The 23,353-nt window shown below is 43.4% G+C and overlaps 1 protein-coding gene across 3 annotated transcripts; it reads right to left on the reverse strand.

The window, feature by feature from the left end:
• Window positions 1–544: 544 nt before the first annotated feature.
• Window positions 545–23,048, reverse strand: LOC127575350 (glycoprotein endo-alpha-1,2-mannosidase-like). Of its 3 annotated transcripts, XM_052025166.1 has the most exons (6): window positions 22,939–23,048; window positions 16,955–17,421; window positions 16,330–16,798; window positions 9,982–10,091; window positions 5,700–5,773; window positions 545–3,409 (listed from the first exon to the last, which is right to left on the reverse strand). In XM_052025166.1, the coding sequence occupies exons 3-6, from the start codon at window positions 16,697–16,699 to the stop codon at window positions 2,773–2,775; spliced, it is 1,191 nt and encodes a 396-aa protein (XP_051881126.1). In that variant the 5' UTR covers window positions 16,700–16,798; window positions 16,955–17,421; window positions 22,939–23,048; the 3' UTR covers window positions 545–2,772. The 3 variants fall into 3 exon arrangements, with proteins under 3 accessions (XP_051881126.1, XP_051881124.1, XP_051881125.1); XM_052025164.1 differs by having other exon boundaries at window positions 16,330–17,421; XM_052025165.1 differs by lacking the exon at window positions 22,939–23,048 and adding an exon at window positions 19,891–20,101 and having other exon boundaries at window positions 16,330–17,421.
• Window positions 23,049–23,353: the final 305 nt, after the last annotated feature.

Below are 23,353 nucleotides of genomic sequence, written 5' to 3' on the forward strand. Positions count from 1 at the left end.
GCAAAAAAACTTACCCCTGACATCCCCCTTAGACCTTCCACCAATCATATGAATATGAAAACTCCACCTGAGGCCTGGATTGAAACCATGATGCTGGAGCTGAGAAGCACTAGACGCTACTAGCTGTGCCAACCCTAAAACATTACAACCCGAAACATTATCATTAAATTTATGGTGAATATACAACTCAATGCTGCAAGTAATATCATAACTTCACGAACTACAAAAGCAAGCAGTACTACACAGTAGATAGTGTACACAAGAGTCAGTAGCCAGTGATATCAACATCTGTAAATGAAACAAGTATGCAGTATTCAGCTGAAAATCTGAAAGTATACTTTGTGTACCTGTGTACATTATTTACAGAAAAAACTGGATAAGTTAAAAAGTGATGAAATGGCATCACACACCACAGAAGTAAGGCTGAAACAAAAGTCTTAGTGTTGGAAAATATCCCATGACAATAAACCCCACACAACATATACACTTTTTCTAAAGCATTAATACACTGAACAAGTTTTTCAAAGGCAGGGACTCAAAAATATAAAGGTCAAATTGCAGTGGTAGGGATTTTATTTTTTGAATTTTAGAAGTTCATGCATCATAAACATAGCACAGTATTTTACAATCTTTTGTTTGGTCTTGCATTATACGAGTAGCAGGTCAGTCTAAAAAATGTATTCACATGATGGGAGTTACAAGTATGATTGAAATGTTAAATACAAGACATATGTGCTCTGAAAATGTTTGAACAAGATTTACTGAGTAAGGGCCCCAAGGTATTTTTCCCTTTGGTACATACCTTGTTGATAAACATTTTTCCTTTGAATATAAAAGTTAAATTTTAACCAACACAGCAGTCTAGCTTAACATCTAGTTGACCGCTTCAAATATCTGAAGCTCTGCTACTTTTAGCATTTCACACTTTACACTTTATAGAGCTATGAGCCTCCAACCTGTCTTTCTTTATAACTGATACTAACATGTTGAGTACAAATTAGAATACCAGATGATATGGTTATGTAAAATTAAGCATAAGCTTGAATTTCATAAACTTTCAATATTAACCATCATTACAAAATTTGTTCAGTACATTTCTGCTCTGGTCAACATGTTTTCCAAATGCAACTTGGCAGAAAAAAAAGCGAAAAAATAACACTGGACTTGTTCCACTCAAGTACAATTAAAGGCTGTCCATTGGTAATGCATTAGTACAGATATAATTCTAAATTTATCTTTCGGATGGTTTACCAGTGTATATTCAGTAATTCAGAATGTGGGCATTGAGATTAATACAAAAAGTTATGTGCTCATAAAAATGTTTTATCCTTACTATTACCAAATGAATTTTATTTAAAGTTGTAAAAAAAACAAAATAAATAGCTTTTACAGTGCAAAAACTGTAATTATTTTGCACTGAATTATTCAGCTTACAATCTGACAGTCATTCAACTCTTAACCAACAAATAACTGAAGAAAATCCACAGGTACAGTAAAAATAAGAAATATTTCAAGTGTTAATCTCTGGAATTCACGTTTGGCAGCTCTACCATTTAAAAGTCTATATTTCAGCCTCACAGTAGAATACAAGAAGTTTAAATAATGCCATACTTGACAGTTTCTCAAGTTTGAGAAACGTCTTAAGAAATGCAAGGAACTTTTCAATTTTGCACGCTGATTCCATTGTCCACCTGTTCTACTCATGTTCAGCTGGAACACGAGACAAACATTTTCTTAAATAATTGTCCACAAGAAACAATACAAGTAAACACTGACACTATCTGCATTATAATAAAAAAATGTAGTTAAATGAATTTTTTTCTTACCCATTACCTTCCCAGAAAACATCCTGAAATTTTCCAATATTAGCTGTGCAACTGTAGCCTAATCACCCCCAAATGTATTCAGTGTTACAACAACCAAGAAATTAAATGTTTATCATTCAAGGAATTTGATAATTAATTGTTACTAATAGCTCAACTGATAAAGTCTCCACATTGTATTAGCAAATTATAAGATGGTACAGGAAAGTCTAGGATACTTGGATTGTGCTGTGGTACCGGAGCTACAATTGCTCCCAGTAACTGTGTGACTGAGTAGGAGTGACTACTTGTGATCATTATTAGAACATTAATAGGAAAAGGTGCCTGCAGGCTGCTTTCAATGCTTGAACTGCTTGCAAATGCTCAATTAGGATTGTATATTAATGGTAACTCTAACAAGGTAAAGGAGGGCTACTGGCATCCATAAAATTGTACCTAGTATGAAGTTTCACATGTCACTTTGTGTATAATGACTTGTAAAAATACCCCATTTTTCATCTAATGTTATAGAACCTTTGTAAAATATCTCATGAACTAGTAAAGAGCAGAGTTTTCCACAATGTGCTGGTTAATACTTTTCCCTTGCTCAAATTACCAAAATAGACTACCTGGTCATTACCACACTGCTGTTTGGGAGGAACTTGCTATATTCAAAGTAATCCCTGCACTTTCTACAGCACTACTTTGGAGTACTTGTCTGTCATACACTCTGGAATATTCTGAAATACTACATAAAAAAATATAAGTAGTTCCTAAACTCAACGCGAGTACTGACTTCTTTTAATCACTGAGCTCATGTAATTTTCAAGTCACCCAAAACTATTAAAATACAAGAATTAGCAATCACTTCCTCATTTCCACCAGCCTAAACCCCCCCAAAAAATTCTTAGTTCTTCATTGCACAACTCAAAATTATTTTATTCCTTTACTAAACAAAGATTGAAAACATTCACATCAACCACTGTTCTTTCTCTTTGCGAAACTTTTCTGCCCATTTACGAGTTAACTCTAGGTACATGTCTGGCTTATGAGGCAAATAGTCCAGGTAAACTAACTGACTTGACTTCTTGGGTATAGCCTTTTCAATCTGAGTTCCTTCATGCCACTCATTAAATGACGTTATAGTGATTATTTCTGGACGAACTAGAAGGGCAGTACTTAAAGCAGTCTCATAATACTTGCCATTGACTCGGTTCCTTGTATTATGATTGTTCCAAGCTCTAATGCTGGTGTCTATATACCCAGGCCCTACACTTGGGATAAACATAAGGTTATTGCTGTCACAGAAATCTTTTATTGCTTGCCAGTTTTGATGAGAAGAACCATGGGAAAATCCATTTGTTGCAAAGTATGTATACATGCCATCAAATCCAGCCTGAAGAATTTCATTTTTATGTTTTTCTTCAACAATTAGGGCAATGAATAGTGCGTCATATTGAGTGTTTCGAACAGAATTTGATCCTGACACAGAGAAAAGGTTGGCCCAAGACCCTGGGCTTGTTATATATGAATCATAAATGTAAAACATTGGAAGGGTTCTTCCTGTGTTCGTTTTGTGTCTATAAAATGCTGGGTGGGATCCATAACTGTGAAAAGGAAAAGAAAGAAAAATATTGTTATTAGTCATAACAATTTTATCATTATTAATGTACCAAACTTCAACTACATTCAGTTTCAAAATTACAGCCTAATTGCTGTCATTATACAATACATACAGTGAAACAATGGCTCATCCAGAGGCCTGTGTCAGGGCAGTCGTGTGTCAATGCACTTTGGCCTGATAATTTTACTACAGCACAATTCTTTGTATGTCCCACAATGGAAACTGATCTAAACTGCAATCTCTAAACACTTGGGTGTTTGGCACATGTCTTGATTTTTGCCCTGCTGTCACCAAGCACTGGGTAAAAGACAGGAAGCACAGAGTATCCATGAGCAGATTTTTTTTCATATCGGAGGTAAGGTTTGGTGGGTTCAAAGACCTGCATTAGAACCTCTGCTGTTTATGATAGATTTTAATGACATGAAGTTTGAGGATGTGCAACTCAGAGAGGCAGTACGAATAAGTTTCATGAACCCATGAACACTACCTCATTACTCTTTTTTTGCACAAATTCTGTAATTTATAGATTTTATGCCTTTGCACTGTACTGCTGCCGCAAAACAAAAAGATTCACGTTATATGTCAGTGATAATAAATCCGATTCAGATGCTGAGACAAGGAACAGTGATAGTTCATCCAGAAACAATGAAGTCATGCATTTTTTTTTACAAATGATGAGAAAATGCAGCATAAGTGTCGCCTCATTCCCTGCTGGCTCTGTCCCTACATCCCAGTGGCAGAAATAGATCTATTTTCATGAAGGTAAACTCCTGGAAAGCAGTTGGACCAGATGGGAGTCCCAGGACAGGTTCTGAAATTCTGTGCCAATCAACTGGCCACTGACATTCATATCACCAGAAAGCTCACCTGATCCCTCCATACTAATGCAGTGATCAAGAAAGTGCATCAGTGTATATAGTTTCATAGGCACCTGAGAAGATTTGGCTTGACCACAAGGATTCTCTTGAACTTCTACATGCATGTAGAAAGTATTCTGACAGGTTGCACCTCAGCCTGGTATGGCCACTGCTTTGCTCTGCTCTGAACACCACCTAGTCCATTATAGGCTCATCATCCTTCCATCCAGTCTATCTTCACGGTGATTGCTTCAGGAAGGCCAATAGTATCGTCAAGGATGCCTGCCACCCTGACCATTCCTTTTTCTCCTCTACCTTCTGGGAGAAGATACAGGAGCTTGAAAGCCTGGATGACCAGAATCAGGAACATCATCTTCCCCACTTCTATCAGACTGCTGAACCAATCACCTCTTTCATATCCCCTTCCTGGTGGTACTGCCACATTCTCGGACTCTTAATTCTACCTCTCTCAGTTATGTTATTGTCACTTCAGCATTTCAGATTGCACTACTACTACCACCTTTGCGCTATTCTGCTGTTTTGTGCTTGTTACTGTATTTATTATTTACCGTGTACTGTTTACTCAGTCCTTCAAGTAAGCAAGAAATTTAATTGCACCCTGGCGCATATGACAATAAACTAATCTGATTCTGAATCTACTGGATGGTGCAATTTTAAAGGGAACGTAGTAGGATTAGAGAACAAGGAAATTATGCTAAACATTATACATCATTGGAAACGACCTCAACTGCAATCTTATGGCTAAGTCTCAACAATGCAACTTGGGAAGGTAAATGACTTCCTTTTACCAGTTTAGTTTGGCATATGCTGGTACAGTGACTTGGCATTTTCACTGTGTAGCACAACGGCATCTTCTCAAAATCTCAGTCACTAAATGCCATTGGATGTTTGATACATCGATCAAACATTTCTAGATTTTTGTTTTATCATCACCAAGGATGCGCAGTGACGCAAAACAGCATATAATATGCTTTGAAGTCATTTGTACAAGACTGTTCAGCACATGTGCAGGACAGGAGACTTGCACCAGTTTTAACTGGACTGTTAAAGTCTACATCAGAATTAGTTTAAACAGGACCCCGCCTGAGCTGGTCTGTTGCTGGCAAGTCCAAGGTATCCATTGTTTTCCAGGTAAGTTTTCTCTTTGGTGTTTTTCATTGTTTATTTGCACCACGTCAACTTGACATCATCATCGACATTCTCACAGCCCTCAAGTGACCTTGACTAATTTTCCTTAAACTCAGTAGAGCACCTAAGTGGTACCTCAAATTTGCTCAGAAAGTACATCATAATAAAATAATTGATTTACAAAACTGGCATACTGTGCTTTGTATCATCATTATGTTTTTTTGAAAGACAAATATTATGTGAATTACAATCAAGTAAAAGACTTACTTGTCAATGATGTATTTCAAATTACGGTGCAAAGTATTTTCCCTTCCTTCATATGGCTCAATGTGGAAGGTGACCTTTGAAAATAATTTAAAAAAATAATTATTGGAAACATGGGCAGTCATCAATCATTTCAGCATAATTACGTCTAGCTCATAATGGAGCAGTTTTCCACCTAAATTTTCAAATGCTGGAAGTCCAAAATAAAAGCAGAAAACACTGGATTAACACAGCAGCATCCATGGAGAGAGGAAAACGCCAGAATGAAAAAAGAAAACAAATACATTTCATGTTGCAGAAAGTGAGATGGGTGGAATGAACACGAGAACATCCCGAATGATTTCATTCCCAACCTTGGTCACTATGCAACAAGGTATCCATTATGGCTGTGTCTATTTATTCCTATTTCTGATATATGCTATTTCATTCTACTCATCAAGAACATGTCATAGCCCCCTTTAGCCCTCATGATTACCTGTTTAAGTTGTTTCCTGAGAGGTGAGAGGTGACTTGATAGAGGTTTATAAGAGCCATCGATTGAGTGGACAGTCAGAGACATTTTCCCCAGGGCAAAAATGGCTAACACAAGGGGGCCTAATTTTAAGCTGATTGGAGGAAGGTACAGGGGGATGTCAGAAGCAAGTTTTTAAAATTTTTTTTTTTTTTTTTTTTTTACACACACATAGAGCATGGTGGGTGCATGGAATGCACTGCCGGCAGGTTGTGGGGGCAGATACATTAGGGACACTTAAGAAACTCTTAAATAGCCACATGAATGATAGAACAATGGAGGGCTATGTGGGAGGGAAGGGTTAGATAGATCCTTGAGGATAAAATGTTGCCACAACATTGTGGGCCAAAGGGCCTGTACTGTGCTGTAATGTTCTATGTTTCTGCTTCCTTTGTAGTCCTCAAGGGCCCTGTCTGATTTCAGCTTCCCAAACCTTATATGTGCTTTGTTTTTCTTTTTCACTAATAAATTTAAAAATCTCTCATCATCCAAAGTTCCCGAACCTTGCCATCCTCATCTTTCTTCCTCAGAGGAACATACTGGTCCTGAATTTTGACCAGCTGCTCTTTAAATGGCTCCCACGTCAGATGTGGACTTGACCAATAACAGTCCCTTCCTATCTACTTGCCTCAGCTCCTGCCTAAAACTGTTGTAATTAGCCTTCTCCCAATTTAGCACTTTCCCCAATGTACGGTCTTAGCTTTAGCCATAACTATCTTAAAACCTACAGAGTTGTGATCACTGTTCACAAAATGCTCTCCCACTGAAGCTCCAAAGTTATCACAGAGAGCCAAGTTCAGTAACTAATAATGCAAGCCCCCTTTTAACAACATGATAATAACAGTTAATGTTTGCCATTCAAGATTTCCATAGAACCATACAGCACAAAACAGGCCCTTTGGCCCACCTCCTGATGAGAAAATAAACATTAGCAGTGCTCACTTGATTGTAAATCATTACTGGAGATTTAAATAAAGAAAAAATGGTTTAATTTTGACATTAAGTTGTCTTTATTTCCAGCCTCCTTTTTTCATTTAATTTTTCAATTAATGCAGAATACATGAGCTTCAGTAAGGCCTTTGACAGGTCCAAAAAGGTAACAGCTGATGGAATCTGGGGCAATTTGGTAAACCGATGGTGAAAGGAGGCAGAGAATGAAGGAGCATTGTTTTTGTAATTGGATCGCAGCTGGGACCCTTACTTTTTGTTGTATACATTAACAATTTTGATATAAATGTAGGAGGAATACTTAATTTCCAGTTGACTCAAAAGTTCGTAGTGGTCTGGTTGCCACATTACAGGAAGGACTTGATTGTACTGGAGAGGATGCAGAGGAGATTCACCAAGATGTTGCCTTTCAGTTATGAGGAGAGAAAGAACAGACTATGTTTGTTTTCTTTGCAGCGGAGAAGGCTAAGGGGTGACCTCATTGAGGTATACAGAACTACGAGGGTCGTAGATAGTAAGAAACTTTTTTACTTTTAAGAGATGTCTATAAGTAGAGGACATAACCTTAAGGGAAGTGGTAAGAGAATGAGAGGGAAATGGAAGAACATTTTCAGCGAGGAAGGTCGATATCTGGAATGCACCGAGGAGCAGTGAAGGCAGATGCACTTATTTAAGTAGTATTCAACTGAGCACTTGAAATGCCATAGCATAGAAGGCTATGGGCCAATTGTTGGAATTAGGATTGGTATAGCTAGGTATTTGAGGATGGTATGGACATAGTGGACCAAAGTGCCTACTTCCATGCTGTTTGAATCTATGGCTCCAACTTCTAGACCCTTGTTGCCTCCTCATGCTCCATGTATTCAGCTGTTTAAGTTACTTATATCACAGAGAATAGATTGACTGGAGAAACTTGACAACAGCAAAATGCAAAAACTGAGTTACTTTCATAGTGTTCATTTAACACATTTAGGAAATTGATATCTGCCTTAAGATTTTGACCTCAGGGGATACGAGATCGCGTTCCCCTTATGCGTAATGTCCTAATGTAAACCACTTGCCACCAAACACTTTGCTAACTCCCACCTCACCCCTGCTAACTGTCTTCCCAGAAACTCAAACTACTGTCTCCTCCCATCTCCTTCCATGATTCCTTCCCTGCTCCCTTGCCCTCTGGCATCAATCTTTTTTATAACCACTCCCACACCTGTCAAAGCCCTCTCAATACATACCAGGTACCTTGGGCCGTGTGCTCAATAGAATATTGCATCCTTGGGGCCTTCAAAATTGCTATTTTGTCCATAGTGCATACCGTAATGTTCATTTCTACATGTATTTGAATTTCTAGTCCTGTAATTTTACTGAAATGTTTTCTACCCCCACCCACATATTAAGTATTATTCAGGAATAAAATTGATCTTGACAAATGTACTTACATGTCTTTGGTCCATCTTCTATAAATAATGAATGTACCTATACAATTACAGTTTCAAATAACATACTTGGGATAACGTTCCATAAATCCCCTTTAAAGCTGGCATTTAAATACAATGCCATCCTAGTATCTATCAATAGATTGAAACAGCCACAAATTTTTATTAAAATTTCCACATCAGCTCATTTGGTTTCACAACACAGGATCAAAATAGAAGCTGTAAGACTAACAGCCAGCATAAGCCTTGCATTTCACCCATTTAAATGTTTTGTTTAAATGTCAAAAAAGTAGGCTTTGTTTATCAACTTCAATAAAGCTTCAAACAGGAGATGCTACACTCCATCCATCCACTCAACCACACCTTTCCTGTCAGTTCTTGTTCACTCAGCCAGAGAGCTCCTGCTAAGAGGTCAGGAGCATCAAAAAAATGTCCGGATTGACATAGGTTGGGTGGTTTCGAATTCCATGGGATCTCATCACAGCTCTGATGACCAGGGAAGTCAGAAGGTTGGTGGCTCAGTGCCCACCTTCCAACTAAAAATGCTGTTCAGTTCCCACAGCTATGTCTATAATTGCTGGATCGCAGTTCAGATGATCTGGCCCATTATTCAGAGTGAAGTTCTTGATAGAGCAATCCACACTAACTCCAGTGAACAAATTCAAGCAAATTAGCTATATCTGAGATACTGCTGAATACAGGTAGGCTATTAGTGCGTCGTCTATTATATAATTATATATGAATAAAAAATCAAAAATAAATAAATTCAGGTTTGAAATATCTTGGAAACAAACAGAACACCATATAAATGCATGGTTTAATTTAGCAAACATGTATTGACAGCACATCTTATAACATATAATACCAATACTAGCAGATGTGTACATCAGCTCCCACGATCATCCGTAATTCCCACTTCCAATAACTGTCATTCTAACACTACACTGTCACGCATTTATTTATTGACCCCTTCAAGGTTCTATACTTAATCAATTTCTCCATTAAGCAATTATTCTGGACCACAGTTCTGTGCACTGTAACCAGATCTGCTTATGATCCAGTCAGTGGTTAGTTCCTATATTGCCTTTTGTACTTTCAACCACCAAACCACACATTTGCCTGGAAGGAAACAACAGTTCACCGTAAACTGCAAAACAAATCTTGGAAACCATAACTGTACAACTGGCCATGTAGAAGTAGCATGAATAGGATTACTCAAGGAAGCCACATGGATTATTGTCCTCAAAAACACTGGAGTTATGTACATAGTTAAGCTGCTAAATATGACTGGTGTTGCTTCCTTCTGAATTCTTTCCATAGCTAAGATTGTCACACATCAGGAAAAAAGCCTTTTAATTTCAACTTAAGATGTAAAAGTACATTTTAAAAATACCTTTAACTGATATTTATGTGCAGCTTCCAGTATGGCCGGCACGAGATCTTCTGTGGGCTCACCATTATCATCAGACAATCCAGGTGGATACCAGGACAGGGCCAACACACCTATAGAGTTGCAGTGAACAGAATGACATCCTTACCAGTACAATTTTAATAGATACAATGGGAGCTCTGCCGAATACTTTGAAGACCATTAGCATAAACCAAGTAATTCTATATCAGGTCAGTTCACTTTATGCAATGATGAAACACCAATATTCCCATTAATATTCCCTTTCTTTCAATTTACTATAACACTACAGAGATTTTTGCACTTTATACAGAATAAGCTTGCAATACAAACATAACAATCTTAAATAAAATGAAGCAGAAAATGTGTCAAGTCCCAAAACTGTTGTAAAATATCATGTAACAATAATGCCTAACTACTTAATGGACATAATTGGAACATCATACATCCTCACTCCAATACATACATTAGGCGTACCCATGTGTAAAATAATTTTGTTAAAACCAGTTGCTAATTGTGTTGTAACGTATCCTGCTGTTAAAAATCTCTGAGGCAATACTGCTAATTCAACAGCAACATCTGCTAATTCAACAAAATAATCAAGTATTATCACAAGTCAGCAAAGAACACTGAAAAGTACTTAAAGTATGCACGCACTGTGTTCCAATTGAAAAATTACAGATTTAGTTCTTTTTACCAATATGTAACTTGGATTAGGAATGAAGATAATAATCTGCAATATTTAAATAGGGTGATTACAAGTCTACAAAAATAATTTAAGATTACTGCACAAAAGCATACAGGTACAACTTTAAAGTAGAAGAAATCAACTGTGAGCTTTTGTTAATAATACAATTGAATCACAAAACATATTGGGCAATGGCATCTACAAAAGGCTCCATATCATGTGCACGGGAAACAAGTCTAGTTACACCTCTAATAATCTAAAAAATTCTTTGCCTTTGTTATGAAATATTTAACTCCAAGTCCTTCCCTATTACTTGCACAGTGCAACCTCGATATAATGGACGTGTTAGGAGACATGTTTAACACCCACATTAAAAAACTGAGTTATAAGTGAAACTAATAGTTAACTAATTTTGGAAACCCTTTTTGTTATTTAATGCATTACTTATACAGTTTGAACAAATTTCCAACACATCCAGCTCCCAGCCCCATTCTCTCCACTATCACAATATTGCACAGCTACAATTTGTAGAACAGATTTCCAGCAAAGGATTGCTGATCTTTTTCTGAAATCTATTGCTTCCTCCTCTATACTACCAACTTGAGAGAGACTTTCGCCAAAGTGTTATATTCTGCTTTGGAAAATTACTCTCTCCTGTGGCCCTAGAATGACTGAGGTGCAGCTGAACATAGGAAATATGCTTAAAACATTAGTTCCATAGAATCCCACATAACTATACATTCCAGGGGACAGATGTACTCACAGGCCCTCCCTGGGGGATGGATCTTATGCACACCCACTGTTCCTGGGGGATGAGGGCCACACACTCTCTCCTTGGGGTACAATTCCACACACTACCACTAGGTGACAGGTCCACAGATATTGACTCACTGACTCTCATGACTCAACATTTACCTGTATTAGAATCCATTTGCTGTAACTTCACCAGTCACTTGCTTTGTACATCTAATACAACCTAATCAAGTTAACAGAGAACCGAACAGCATAACGTACCCATCATAGCATACTACAAACTTTGCCCTCTATATTGCAATGAAATAAAACATATCCAATTTGGGGGATATGATACTCACAGTATGTCCAAAATTTGCAGTATAACTGGCCACATTATATTGAGGCGGCACTGTATTCTGAAAAATGTCAAAAATCCACACAAAGCTCTAACATTTCACACAGCAGGTGCATCAACAAGTGGTTCCTCTATCTAACTGCCACTCAATACAATATGAAAAAGTACAGAGATGTTTGCCTTGCAAATATCTAATCTTCTTGTGCTTAAGTATCAATTTCAATAGTTTGGCCATGGACAAAAAACAAAGTAAGAGCAGCTTTTGACAGCTTCTGCTATTCTTCAATTACTTTTCACTCACGTGCAACTAACAGGTTTTTGCCTGCAGCCTGGTCATTAATAGAAACAGAAAAACTACAGCACAATTCAGGCCCTTCGGCCCACAAAGCTGTGCCGAACATGTTCCTACCCTAGAAATTACTAGGCTTACCCATAGCCCTCTATTTTACTCAGCTCCATATACCTATCTAACAGTCTCTTGAAAGACCCTATCGTATCCACCTCCACCACCGTTTCCGGCAGCCCATTCCACGCACTCACCACTCTCTGAGTAAAAAACTTACCCCTGACATCTCCTCTATATCTACTCCCCAGCACCTTAAACCTATGTCCTCTTGTGGCCACCAATTCAGCCCTGGGGAAAAGCCTCTGACTATCTCCCCTATCAATACCTCTCATCATCTTATACACCTCTATCAGGTCCCCCCTCATCCTCCGTCTCTCCAAGGAGAAAAGGCCAAGTTCCCTCAACCTGCTTTCATAAGGCATGCTCCGCATTCTAGGCAGCATCCTTGTAAATCTCCTCTGCACCCTCCCTATGGCTTCCACGTCTTTCCTGTAGTGAGGCAACCAGAATTGAACAGAATACTCCAAGTGGGGTCTGACCAGGGACCTATATAGCTGCAACAATACCTCCCAGCTCCTAACTTCAATTCCCCAATTGATGAAGGCCAATACACCATATGCCTTCTTAACCACAGAGTCAACCTGCGCAGCCGCTTTGAGCATCCTATGGACTCGGACCCCAAGATCCCTCTGATCCTCCACACTGCCAAGAGTCCTACCATTAAGACTATATTTCGCCAACATATTTGACCTACCAAAATGAACCACTTCACACTTATCTGGGTTGAACTGCATCTGCCACTTCTCAGCCCAACTCTGCATCCTATCTATGTCCCTCTGCAACCTCTGACAGCCCTCCAAACTATCCACAACACCCCCAAACTTCGTGTCATCCGCAAACTTACTAACCCACTCCTCCACTTCCTCACCCAGGTCGTTTATAAAAATCACAAAGAGTAAGGGTCCCAGTACAGATCCCTGAGGTACACCACCGGTCACCGACCTCCACTCAGAATACGACCCTTCAACAACCACTCTTTGCCTTCTGTGGGCCAGCCAGTTCTGGATCCACACTGCAATGTCCCCTTGGATCCCATGTCTCCTCACCTTCTCCATAAGCCTCCCATGGGGTACCTTATCAAATGCCTTGCTGAAATCCATATACACTACATCTACTACTCTCCCTTCATCGATGTGCTTAGTCACATCCTCAAAAAATTCAATCAGGCTCGTAAGGCAGGACCTACCCTTGACAAAGCCATGCTGACTATTCCTAATCATATTATACCTCTCCAAATGTTCATAAATCCTGCCTTTCAGGATCTTCTCCATCAGATTACCAACCACTGAGGTAAGACTCACCGGTCTATAATTCCCTGGGCTATCCCTACTCCCCTTCTTGAATAAGGGAACAACATCCGCAACCCTCCAATCTTCTGGAACCTCTCCCATTTCCACTGACGACATAAAGATCATCGTCAGAGGCTCCGCAATCTCCTCCCTCGCCTCCCACAGCAACCTGGGGTACATCTCATCCAGTCCCGGCGACTTATCTAACTTGATGCTTTCCAAAAGTTTCAGCACCACCTCTTTTCTAATATCTACATGCTCAAGCTTTTCAGGCCGCTGCAAGTCCCCACTACAATCCCCCAGATCTTTTTCCATGGTGAATACCGACGTAAAGTATTCATTAAGTACCTCTGCTATTTCTTCCGGATCCATACGCACTTTCCCACTGCTGCACTTGATAGACCCTATCCTTTCACATCTCATCCTCTTACTCTTCACATACTTGTAGAACGCCTTGGGGTTTTCCTTTATCCCGCCTGCCAAGGCCTTCTCATGTCCCCTTCTGGCTCTCCTAATCTCTTTCTTAAGTTCCTTCCTTTTAGCCTTGTACTCCTCCAGATCTCTAACATTACCTAGCTCTCTATACCTTTTGTATGCTTTTATATTCCTTTTGACTAGATTTATTATAGTCTTCGTACACCACAGTTCCTGTATCCTATCATGACTCCCCTGTCTCATCGGAACATGTCTATGCAGAGCTCCACACAAACACCCCCTGAACATTTGCCACATATCTTCTGTACTTTTCCCAGAGAATATCTGTTCCCAATTTAATCTTCCAATTTCCTGCCTGAGAGCATCATAATTCCCTTTACTCCAAGTGAACACCTTTCTAGCCTGTCTGTTCCTATCTCTCTCCAGTGCTAACGTAAAGGAGATAGAATTATGATCATTATCACCAAAATGTTCACCCACTGAGAGATCTGACAGCTGACCAGGTTCATTTCCCAATATCAAATCAAGCACAGCCTCTCCTCTTGTAGGTCTATCTGCATACTATGTCAAGAACCCTTCCTGAACACACCTAACAAACTCCACCCCATCTAAACCCCTCACTGTCTGGAGATGCCAATCGATGTTTGGGAAATTAAAACCCCCATCACAACAACTCTGTTATTCTCACACCTTTCTAGGATCTGCTTCCCTATCTGCTCCCCATCTGCTCCTCAATAACCCTGTCACTATTGGGCGGCCTATAAAAAACGCCCAGCACAGTTGTCGACCCCTTCCTGTTCCTAACATCCACCCACAGAGACTCCGTAGACAATCCCTCCATAACGTCCACCTTTTCCACAGCCGTGACACTATCTCTAATCAACAGTGCCACTCCCCCACCTCTCTTGCCTCCCTCCCTGTCCTTCCTGAAACATCTAAAACCCGGCACTTGAATCAACCACTCCAGCCCCGGAGCCATCCAAGTCTCTGTAATGGCCACCACATCATAGCTCCAAGTATCGATCCAAACTCTAAGCTCAGCCACCTTGTTCACAACACTCCTTGCGTTAAAATAGACACACCTCAAGCCTGTCTGAGCACGTCCCTTCTCTATCACCTGCCTATGGTACTTACTCCTAGCCTCCTCTATCCCCAGTCTCTCCAGTACGGATCCCACCCCCCAACAATTCTAGTTTAAACTCCCCCCAGTAGCCTGAGCAAACCTCCCCGCCAGTACGTTGGTCCCGCTGGGATTCAAGTGCAATCCATCCTCTTTGAACAGGTCATACTTGCCCCCAAAAGAGGCCCCAATGATCCAGAAAACTGAATCCTTGCTCCTTACTCCAATCCCTCAACCATGCATTTAACCTCCTCCTCATTCTGTTCCTATACCCACTGTCGCTTAGCACAGGCAGTAATCCGGATATTACTATCTTTGTGGTCCTGTTTCTCAACTTCCTTCCTAATTCTCTATAGTCTCTTTTCAAGACCTCATTCCTTTCCCTACCTATGTCGTTGGTACCAATATGTACCATGACCTCTGGCAGTTCTCCTTCCCCTTTCAGGATATCTTGGATGCGATCAGAAACATCCCGGACCATGGCACCTGGGAGGCAAACTACCTTCCGAGTTTCTTTCCTGCGTCCACAGAATCGCTTGTCTGCCCACCTAACTATAGAGTCCCCTATCACTAGTGCCCTCCTCACTCCTTCCCTACCCATCTGAGCCACAGGGCCGGGCTCTGTGCTAGAGACACTGCCACTGTTGCTTCCCCCAGGTAGGCTGTCTCCCCTGACAGTACTCAAGCAGGAGTACTTGTTGTCAAGGGGTACAGCCACAGGGGTACTCTCTAGTACCTGACTCTTCCCCTTCCCCCTCCTGACTGTGACCCAATTGCCTGATTCCGATGGTCCCGGCGTGACCACCTGCCTATAACTCCTCTCTATCACCTCCTCACTCTCCCTGACCAGATGCAGGTCATCGAGCTGCATCTCCAGTTCCCTAACACAGTCCCTCAGGAGCTGCAGCTCGACACACCAGGCACAGACGTAGCCTTCCCAGAGGCAGGGAGACTCCGGAAACTCCCACATCTGACACTGAGTACAGGAAACCGCACTCATACTCCTTCCTTAACTCAAGTCACCTACCTTTCCTCGGCCCTTTACGCCTAAGCCCCTTGAGCCAAAGCCCAGAACACTCTGCTACCTCTCACTCTGCTGCCCACTCCGACGCTGCCCGCTGGATATGGCGGTTGGCTTTAATGTCAGAAGCATAACAAATATGAATCTTTCAGCTGCTGTTGACATATAAAAATGTTGCTCAAATTCTGAGAAAAGGCAGGTGTGGGGAAAAAGAACCAATAATTTCACTAAATAAACAATATTAAACTATTTGTTCAACATTAACGTGATAACAATTACATTACCTATTGCAGCTGCTCGAAATTGCTTCATGTGTTCATCGAGGACTACTGGATCCCTGGAACTATAAGCTCCTAACTCAGGATAGAAATTGGAACTAATGTCTTCAGGAGGATTATGCCTTCCTTTGGGATAACTGCTTGCTATTTTAGGATCCCAGTGGGGAACCAGTGGATGATTCCAGTGTATGTATTTACCATCAAACTGTTGATTTCCATACCACGAGTAATAAAATGCATGTAAATCGTAATTCACTTCAGGAAAATGGTCAAGTTTTCCATCAGATGTAGGACTGTGTGTCATGCTCCGTTGTCCTTCCATTTTTGAATTACGAGGAAGAGTTCCACTTTCTGCTGACTTTTCAGTATTGGGCATATTTGCTCTCCGGTTACTGACTGCAGCTCGATGTCGAAGATGTGGCAGTAATTCAAGTCCTACACCATCTACAAACCCAACGCCTTCAGGTCTCAGGGTCTTCAAGCCCATCATGACACCAAAAACAAATAAAAGAAAGAGCAGTAAAGTGATCCACATTTTTCTCCGAAATCTAGCCATGATGACATGCTCCAAATGTTAACTATATCCACGAGTATATGTTGAGTACAAGAAAAAAATTGATAGAAAAATCACCTGTTTTGGAGTCTCACAAGCACTTTAGGGCTTGGTTTAGTAGGTGGACAAAATTAGAGTTCTCAAACAAAGCAAATTAGCCATTTGTTAGAAGATGGGAAGAGGATTTTTCTGTTGACTATATTAAAAATCTTAACATTTCTGAAAATCTAAAAAAAAAGTTAAACTTTTTCTCAAAAAAACAGATATCAAAGAAACTAAGTAATTGTTTTGCTGCACTGAGCTGTATTACATAACATTCTGGCTATTGAACAGATTATTTCCAAATCATCAGTTCCAGTGCATTTAAGTACATTGTGATTATCAGTTACATCTTCAAAATCTTCTCGGAGCTTCTGTAGTGGATATTTTTAATGCTCCATTTTGTTTGAATGGAGGCTACAGCATGTAGATGTGGAGACTGGACAGATCACATCAGGTTTAAAATGGCCTTTTCTGCAAATGTAATTTGTACATGGATTTATCACCTGCAATGAAACAAAAACAGATTTACTTTCATTTGTTCTCCTGCCCAAATATTAGAGATTTTCTCAGAATACACAGAGAAAGTGAATGAGAGAGAACTGTGAATGTGAAGAGACAGTGAAGCATCAATGATTAGTTCATTTAAAGGAAACAAAGTAGAAAATAACTACAGTCAAAGGAAGATGAATTAAAATGAATATTCTGATTAGGAGACAACATTAGGTGACACAGGGAGGCCATATGTAAGTAAGTTTATATTGCATAAATTTAGACAAACATGAAACCATGAACTATACACAAAAAAATAAATCCATTATTCCTTCTGAGAGGAAACTAAATCACTTCGGAGCAATATTCATAGTCTACAGGATGGAATCTCAAAAACAAACAAAAATGGAATTTCTATCATTAGGAGTAATAAAGATCAAGAAAACAACACCTTCACTGGAAACAATCATGCCCTTTAATAGTTTTGCAATAGAACAAATAAATCCAGAGACTTGTTTAAAATGTGGATATGGTCAACATCAGATAAATGGTTCAACTCAATGGCCAAGCATTCAAAATACTAAAAGGCAGCATTTATGAAGTACAGAAACTTTCTTTTTCATAACATATCCCTAGGACTACTCAGTTTTCAATTTTGTACAAATTAATCAAAAATACATGATGATTCAATTTTAGCATTGTACTAACAGAAAGTGTCTGTACAAGAAAATGTGCTTTAAAAAGCACATCATCACAAAGTCTATTATGTTTAAATTTTGTGTCACTTTAGTTATTTTTCCAATGCACAGGTCGTGGCTTTGGCTAAGCTAATACAACATAATGAATGAGAGAACAGTTATTTTCACCCCAATAAATGGGTGGCATGCAAAGCTCTGGGACCAAATGAGCAACTTTCCTAAATCTTTTCTTGCTCAGCATATCCTTCCCAGGGTGTTAAAAGTGACTATTCCGAATTAAAAAAAAGGTGAATAATAACACCAACTTTATAGCCAAAATGAGCCACATGGTGCTGGCCTGAGTAATACTAAGTGCTACTGCACCACTGATGCAGCATTAGAAACTAGGCACCCATCTCTCCATCATCTCGATATGCACTTTACAATGATTGATGACAAGGGAGTCAGTTCTTTAAGAGTCCATCTGCATTTTATAAGCACACTTAAGCTTTTTGCCCTTCATTAAAATTTGTGTACATAACAGATTTTTTTGACTGCAGACTTGGTTTTCTCTCATCAGGTACTGCTCTCTAATTCACTCCTTCAAATTTGTCATTGCCCTTTTCAAAATTAAATCCTTGACTTACTCATCCATGTCAACCACAGTCCCTCAACCCAATGCCCATTTCCTTTTCAGAGCTGTCAAACAAGCTACTCCTAAATTAGGACTCTTACACAATCACAATTTATATCCTCTCTCATTGTGACAAATGAAGTCAATCCTTCCTTGTATTCTTAGTCTGTCTTCAGCCTTTAGCATGATTGAACAAGTCCTCCTGCAACACTTCTGCACTGTTGTTTAGTTGAACAGAACTCAACTGGTTGCATTCAGCATTGTCAGAACTACCTGCCAAGGCTCACCAAAAGAAAACAAGAAATTCAAGTAGGCCAGACTACCCCTTGAGCCTACTCAGCCATTCAATAAGATGATCAAGTTTCCAAATTGCTCCTCGCAGAGTAGCAGTATGTATTCCATCCACCAAGAGGCAAAACAGACATAATTTCTGCCACAATATAAATCCAGGAGAACAGGATGCAGCACCAACTATTGCTCATGGCCTTTTTTGATCTCATGTTTAGTAACCCAGTCCTAGCTCTGCACAAGGTCTCCTTTTTCATTCTTGAATCACCCCTATTCTTCCATTAGAGTATCCATTAATGATTTGAATTTCAACCATTTTGGTATGGTCTCTGGATACCCCCAAAATACACTACAGCCAATTAAGTACTTCTACTCTGTAGCTCTTGGTGTACTGTAGGACTAAATGGATCCCTTTTGCTTTTAACCTATTAATTGATTCCAATGTATTCTCTGTGCACCCTCCTCCTACCCATATTCGTCAGTAAATTTTATATTAAGCCTTTTTTTCTACTAGAATATACAAAATTAACATCTATCACAAGCTTATTTTTCCAGTTTGGTTTCAATCTCCATTGCTTTAATCATTCAGGGAGCTCTGCTTCTGAAGGTTCCTTTTCCAAGTTGAGAAGGTGACTAGTTTGTGTACGAATCTTTTCCTCGGAGAGAGCACTTTAATCATTTTCTTTTACTTGCTTTCTCTTCCAATCTATTTGTCAAGTTTCCCTTTTTGCTGTCTTTTTTTTATATTTAGCTTTTCCTATCTTCTAAAGCTCAAAATGTACAATGAAAGTAATCACTATTTCTCAAATGCTTGTCTGAAATACCCCACTTCTTCACACAGAACAAAATTTTTCACAGTATCCTTCACAATATTGTTCTCTTACCCATTGCAGAAACTTTCTGTCCTTTATGGGTGTTCTTGTCTTAAAAGCTCTAGCATCTTTCTGCAATGCCCTTGAAAATTTATTCCATTTCCTGCCTACTTTTTGGTGGCTTATAGCATACGAACAATATAATACAATACTTCCACTGCTGATTCTCCCACTGAACCTTTAAAGACATCATCTCTTTCCAGAACACCAAAAATATCTTTGATCAATATTACAACTGGCCTTTTTCCTCATTCACCACAACCCCCCCCCCCACCAAAATATATGACGAACATAGGTTCACTTAACATAAACTTATTTTTATGCCATGCAAATTTATTTTTTTGGATGTGGGTGCCACTGGCAAAAATCAGTACTTTCCACCCATCCACAGTTCTCAAAAGAGGCTTGTGGTTACTTGCCTACTTGAACCTACTTGCACTGCACGTCAGCCCCACCAGAAAGAATTTACTTTACCAGCACCTAATCTCACCCAACCCTACCCTAAACAAGGCCTCTGAACTTTAACTGACAATCTCAACCCACCAATTTGCTGCCACAACAGGGATTCTTCCCATCTAACAGCCTCTCAATCCTGAATGCAACATTGTCTATTTCAGTTGTTACTCCCTTCCCTCAACTATTTGCAAACCCCAGGAGCCTGTCCCTCAAGTAACAGCATCCCAACCCCTCTGGTATGAAATGGCACCTAACTGATCTCCAAACATGTGTGGACCAACACACATCCCACCCCACACCACACACAATGCTCCCGGGGGTTTCCACGCCCCCTACCCACTGCTCCTGGGTGCATCACCCTCCTGCACTGCTCCGGAGTGAATGCCCCCACCCCAGCCCCTGAACTGCTCCTGGGTGCATCACCCCCCACTTCCCCCGCACTGCTCCCGGGTGCATCTTCCCCCCGATCCCACCGCACTGCTCCCGGGTGAATCTCCCCCCCCACTGCTGCCGGGTGAATCTCCCTCCCCCTCCCCCCGCGCTGCTCCCGGGCGCATCTTCCCCCCCCTCCCCCCCGCGCTGCTCCCGGGCGCATCTTCCCCCCCCTCCCCCACGCGCTGCTCCCGGGCGCATCTTCCCCCCCCTCCCCCCCGCGCTGCTCCCGGGCGCATCTTCCCCCCCCTCCCCCCCGCGCTGCTCCCGGGCGCATCTTCCCCCCCCTCCCCCCCGCGCTGCTCCCGGGCGCATCTTCCCCCCCCTCCCCCCCGCGCTGCTCCCGGGCGCATCTTCCCCCCCCCTCCCCCCCGCGCTGCTCCCGGGCGCATCTTCCCCCCCCTCCCCCCGCGCTGCTCCGGGGGGCATCTTCCCCCCCCTCCCCCCGCGCTGCTCCGGGGCGCATCTTCCCCCCCTCCCCCCGCGCTGCTCCGGGGCGCATCTTCCCCCCCTCCCCCCGCGCTGCTCCGGGGCGCATCTTCCCCCCCCCTCCCCCCGCGCTGCTCCGGGGCGCATCTTCTCCCCCCGCGCTGCTCCGGGGCGCATCTTCCCCCCCCCTCCTCCTGCGCTGCTCCGGGGCACATCTCCCCCCCCCCCCCTCCCCGCTCCGGGGCACATCTTCCCCCCCTCCCCCCGCGCTGCTCCAGGACGCATCTTCTCACCCCCTCCCCCTGCGCTGCTCCCGGGTGCATCTTCCCACCCCTCCCCCTGCGCTGCTCCCGGGTGCATCCTCCCCCCTCCCCTGCTTGCATCCCCCACCTCCCCCCTGCGCTGCTCCGGGGTGCATCTTCCCCCCCCCACCTCCCCCCGCGCTGCTCCCGGGTGCATCTTCCTCCCCCTCCCCCCACGCTGCTCCGGGGCGCATCCTCCCCCCTCCCCTGCTTGCATCCCCCACCTCCCCCCTGCGCTGCTCCGGGGTGCATCTTCCCCCCCCACCTCCCCCCGCGCTGCTCCCGGGTGCATCTTCCTCCCCCTCCCCCCACGCTGCTCCGGGGCGCATCTTCCCCCCCCTCCCCCGTGCTGCTCCGGGGCGCATCTTCCCCCCCCTCCCCCGTGCTGCTCCGGGGCGCATCTTCCCCCCCCCTCCCCCGTGCTGCTCCGGGGCGCATCTTCCCCCCCTCCCCCGTGCTGCTCCGGGGCGCATCTTCCCCCCCCCCCCCCTGCGCTGCTCCGGGGCGCATCTTCCCCCCCCTCCCCCTGCGCTGCTCCGGGGCGCATCTTCTCCCCCCTCCCCCTGCGCTGCTCCGGGGCGCATCTTCTCCCCCCTCCCCCTGCACTACTCCCGGGTGCATCTTCCCCCCCCTCCCCCTGCACTGCTCCCGGGTGCATCCTCCGCCCCTCCCCCTGCACTGCTCCCGGGTGCATCCTCCGCCCCTCCCCCTGCACTGCTCCCGGGTGCATCCTCCGCCCCTCCCCCTGCACTGCTCCCGGGTGCATCCTCCGCCCCTCTCCCCCTGCACTGCTCCCGGGTACATCCTCCCCCCCCTCCCCCTGCACTGCTCCCGGGTACATCCTCCCCCCCCTCCCCCTGCACTGCTCCCGGGTACATCCTCCCCCCCCCCGTCCCCTGCACTGCTCCCGGGTACATCCTCCCCCCCCCCCCCCGTCCCCTGCACTGCTCCCGGGTACATTCTCCCCCCCTGCACTGCTCCCGGGTACATCCTCCCCCCCTGCACTGCTCCCGGGTACATCCTTCCCCCCCCCCTCCCCCTGCACTGCTCCCGGGTACATTCTTCCCCCCCCCTCCCCCTGCACTGCTCCCGGGTGCATCCCCCCCTCCCCCTGCACTGCTCCCGGGTGCATCCCCCCCTCCCCCTGCACTGCTCCCGGGTGCATCCCCCCCCCCCACTGCTCCCGGGTGCGTCTTCCCCCCCCCCCACTGCTCCCGGGTGCATCCTCCCCCCTGCACCGCTCCCGGGTGCGTCTTCCCCCCCCCACTGCTCCCGGGTGCATCCTCCCCCCTGCACCGCTCCCGGGTGCATCCTCCCCTCTCCCCCTGCACCGCTCCTGAGTGCATCCCCCCCCCCCCTCCTCCACCGAACTGCTCCAGGGTGCATCCCCCCTCTCTCCGGACATGCTCCCCCCGCCACGTCCCAGCCGTCCCGGTCTCACCTCCTCGACACCCAGCCCCTCACCAACACCAACCGTTCCCCAAACGGAACAACCACCGCGCAGCCCCGACTGCAGCTGCAAACATCCGGCCACGTGGTTCCCGGAGGAACTGCTGCAGAGCGGGGGCGGGGCAGACCAGCCACCACCTGTCAATCACTCCGCTGCCAGAGCGCTCCATCGCCTTCCTTCTGCCCTGCTGCTCTTGCATGCGTCTGAATAAATTTATCTCATGTAATTTAGCTGCTTCTTCAGCTCTCTTTCGTTCATTGGGGTTGGCAACGGCTTGCTTCCACTTTTGTGGATTTTCTGGTGATCATAAGAAAAAGCAGAAGGACGTCCTAAATTATAATAAATAAAATAATGATCGCTCATGGATATTGCTGTATCAAGGTAAGTCTTTCTCTGTACTGTTTGT

Source organism: Pristis pectinata, chromosome 10, assembly GCF_009764475.1.
Source record: "Pristis pectinata isolate sPriPec2 chromosome 10, sPriPec2.1.pri, whole genome shotgun sequence".
Lineage (NCBI taxonomy): Eukaryota > Metazoa > Chordata > Chondrichthyes > Rhinopristiformes > Pristidae > Pristis > Pristis pectinata.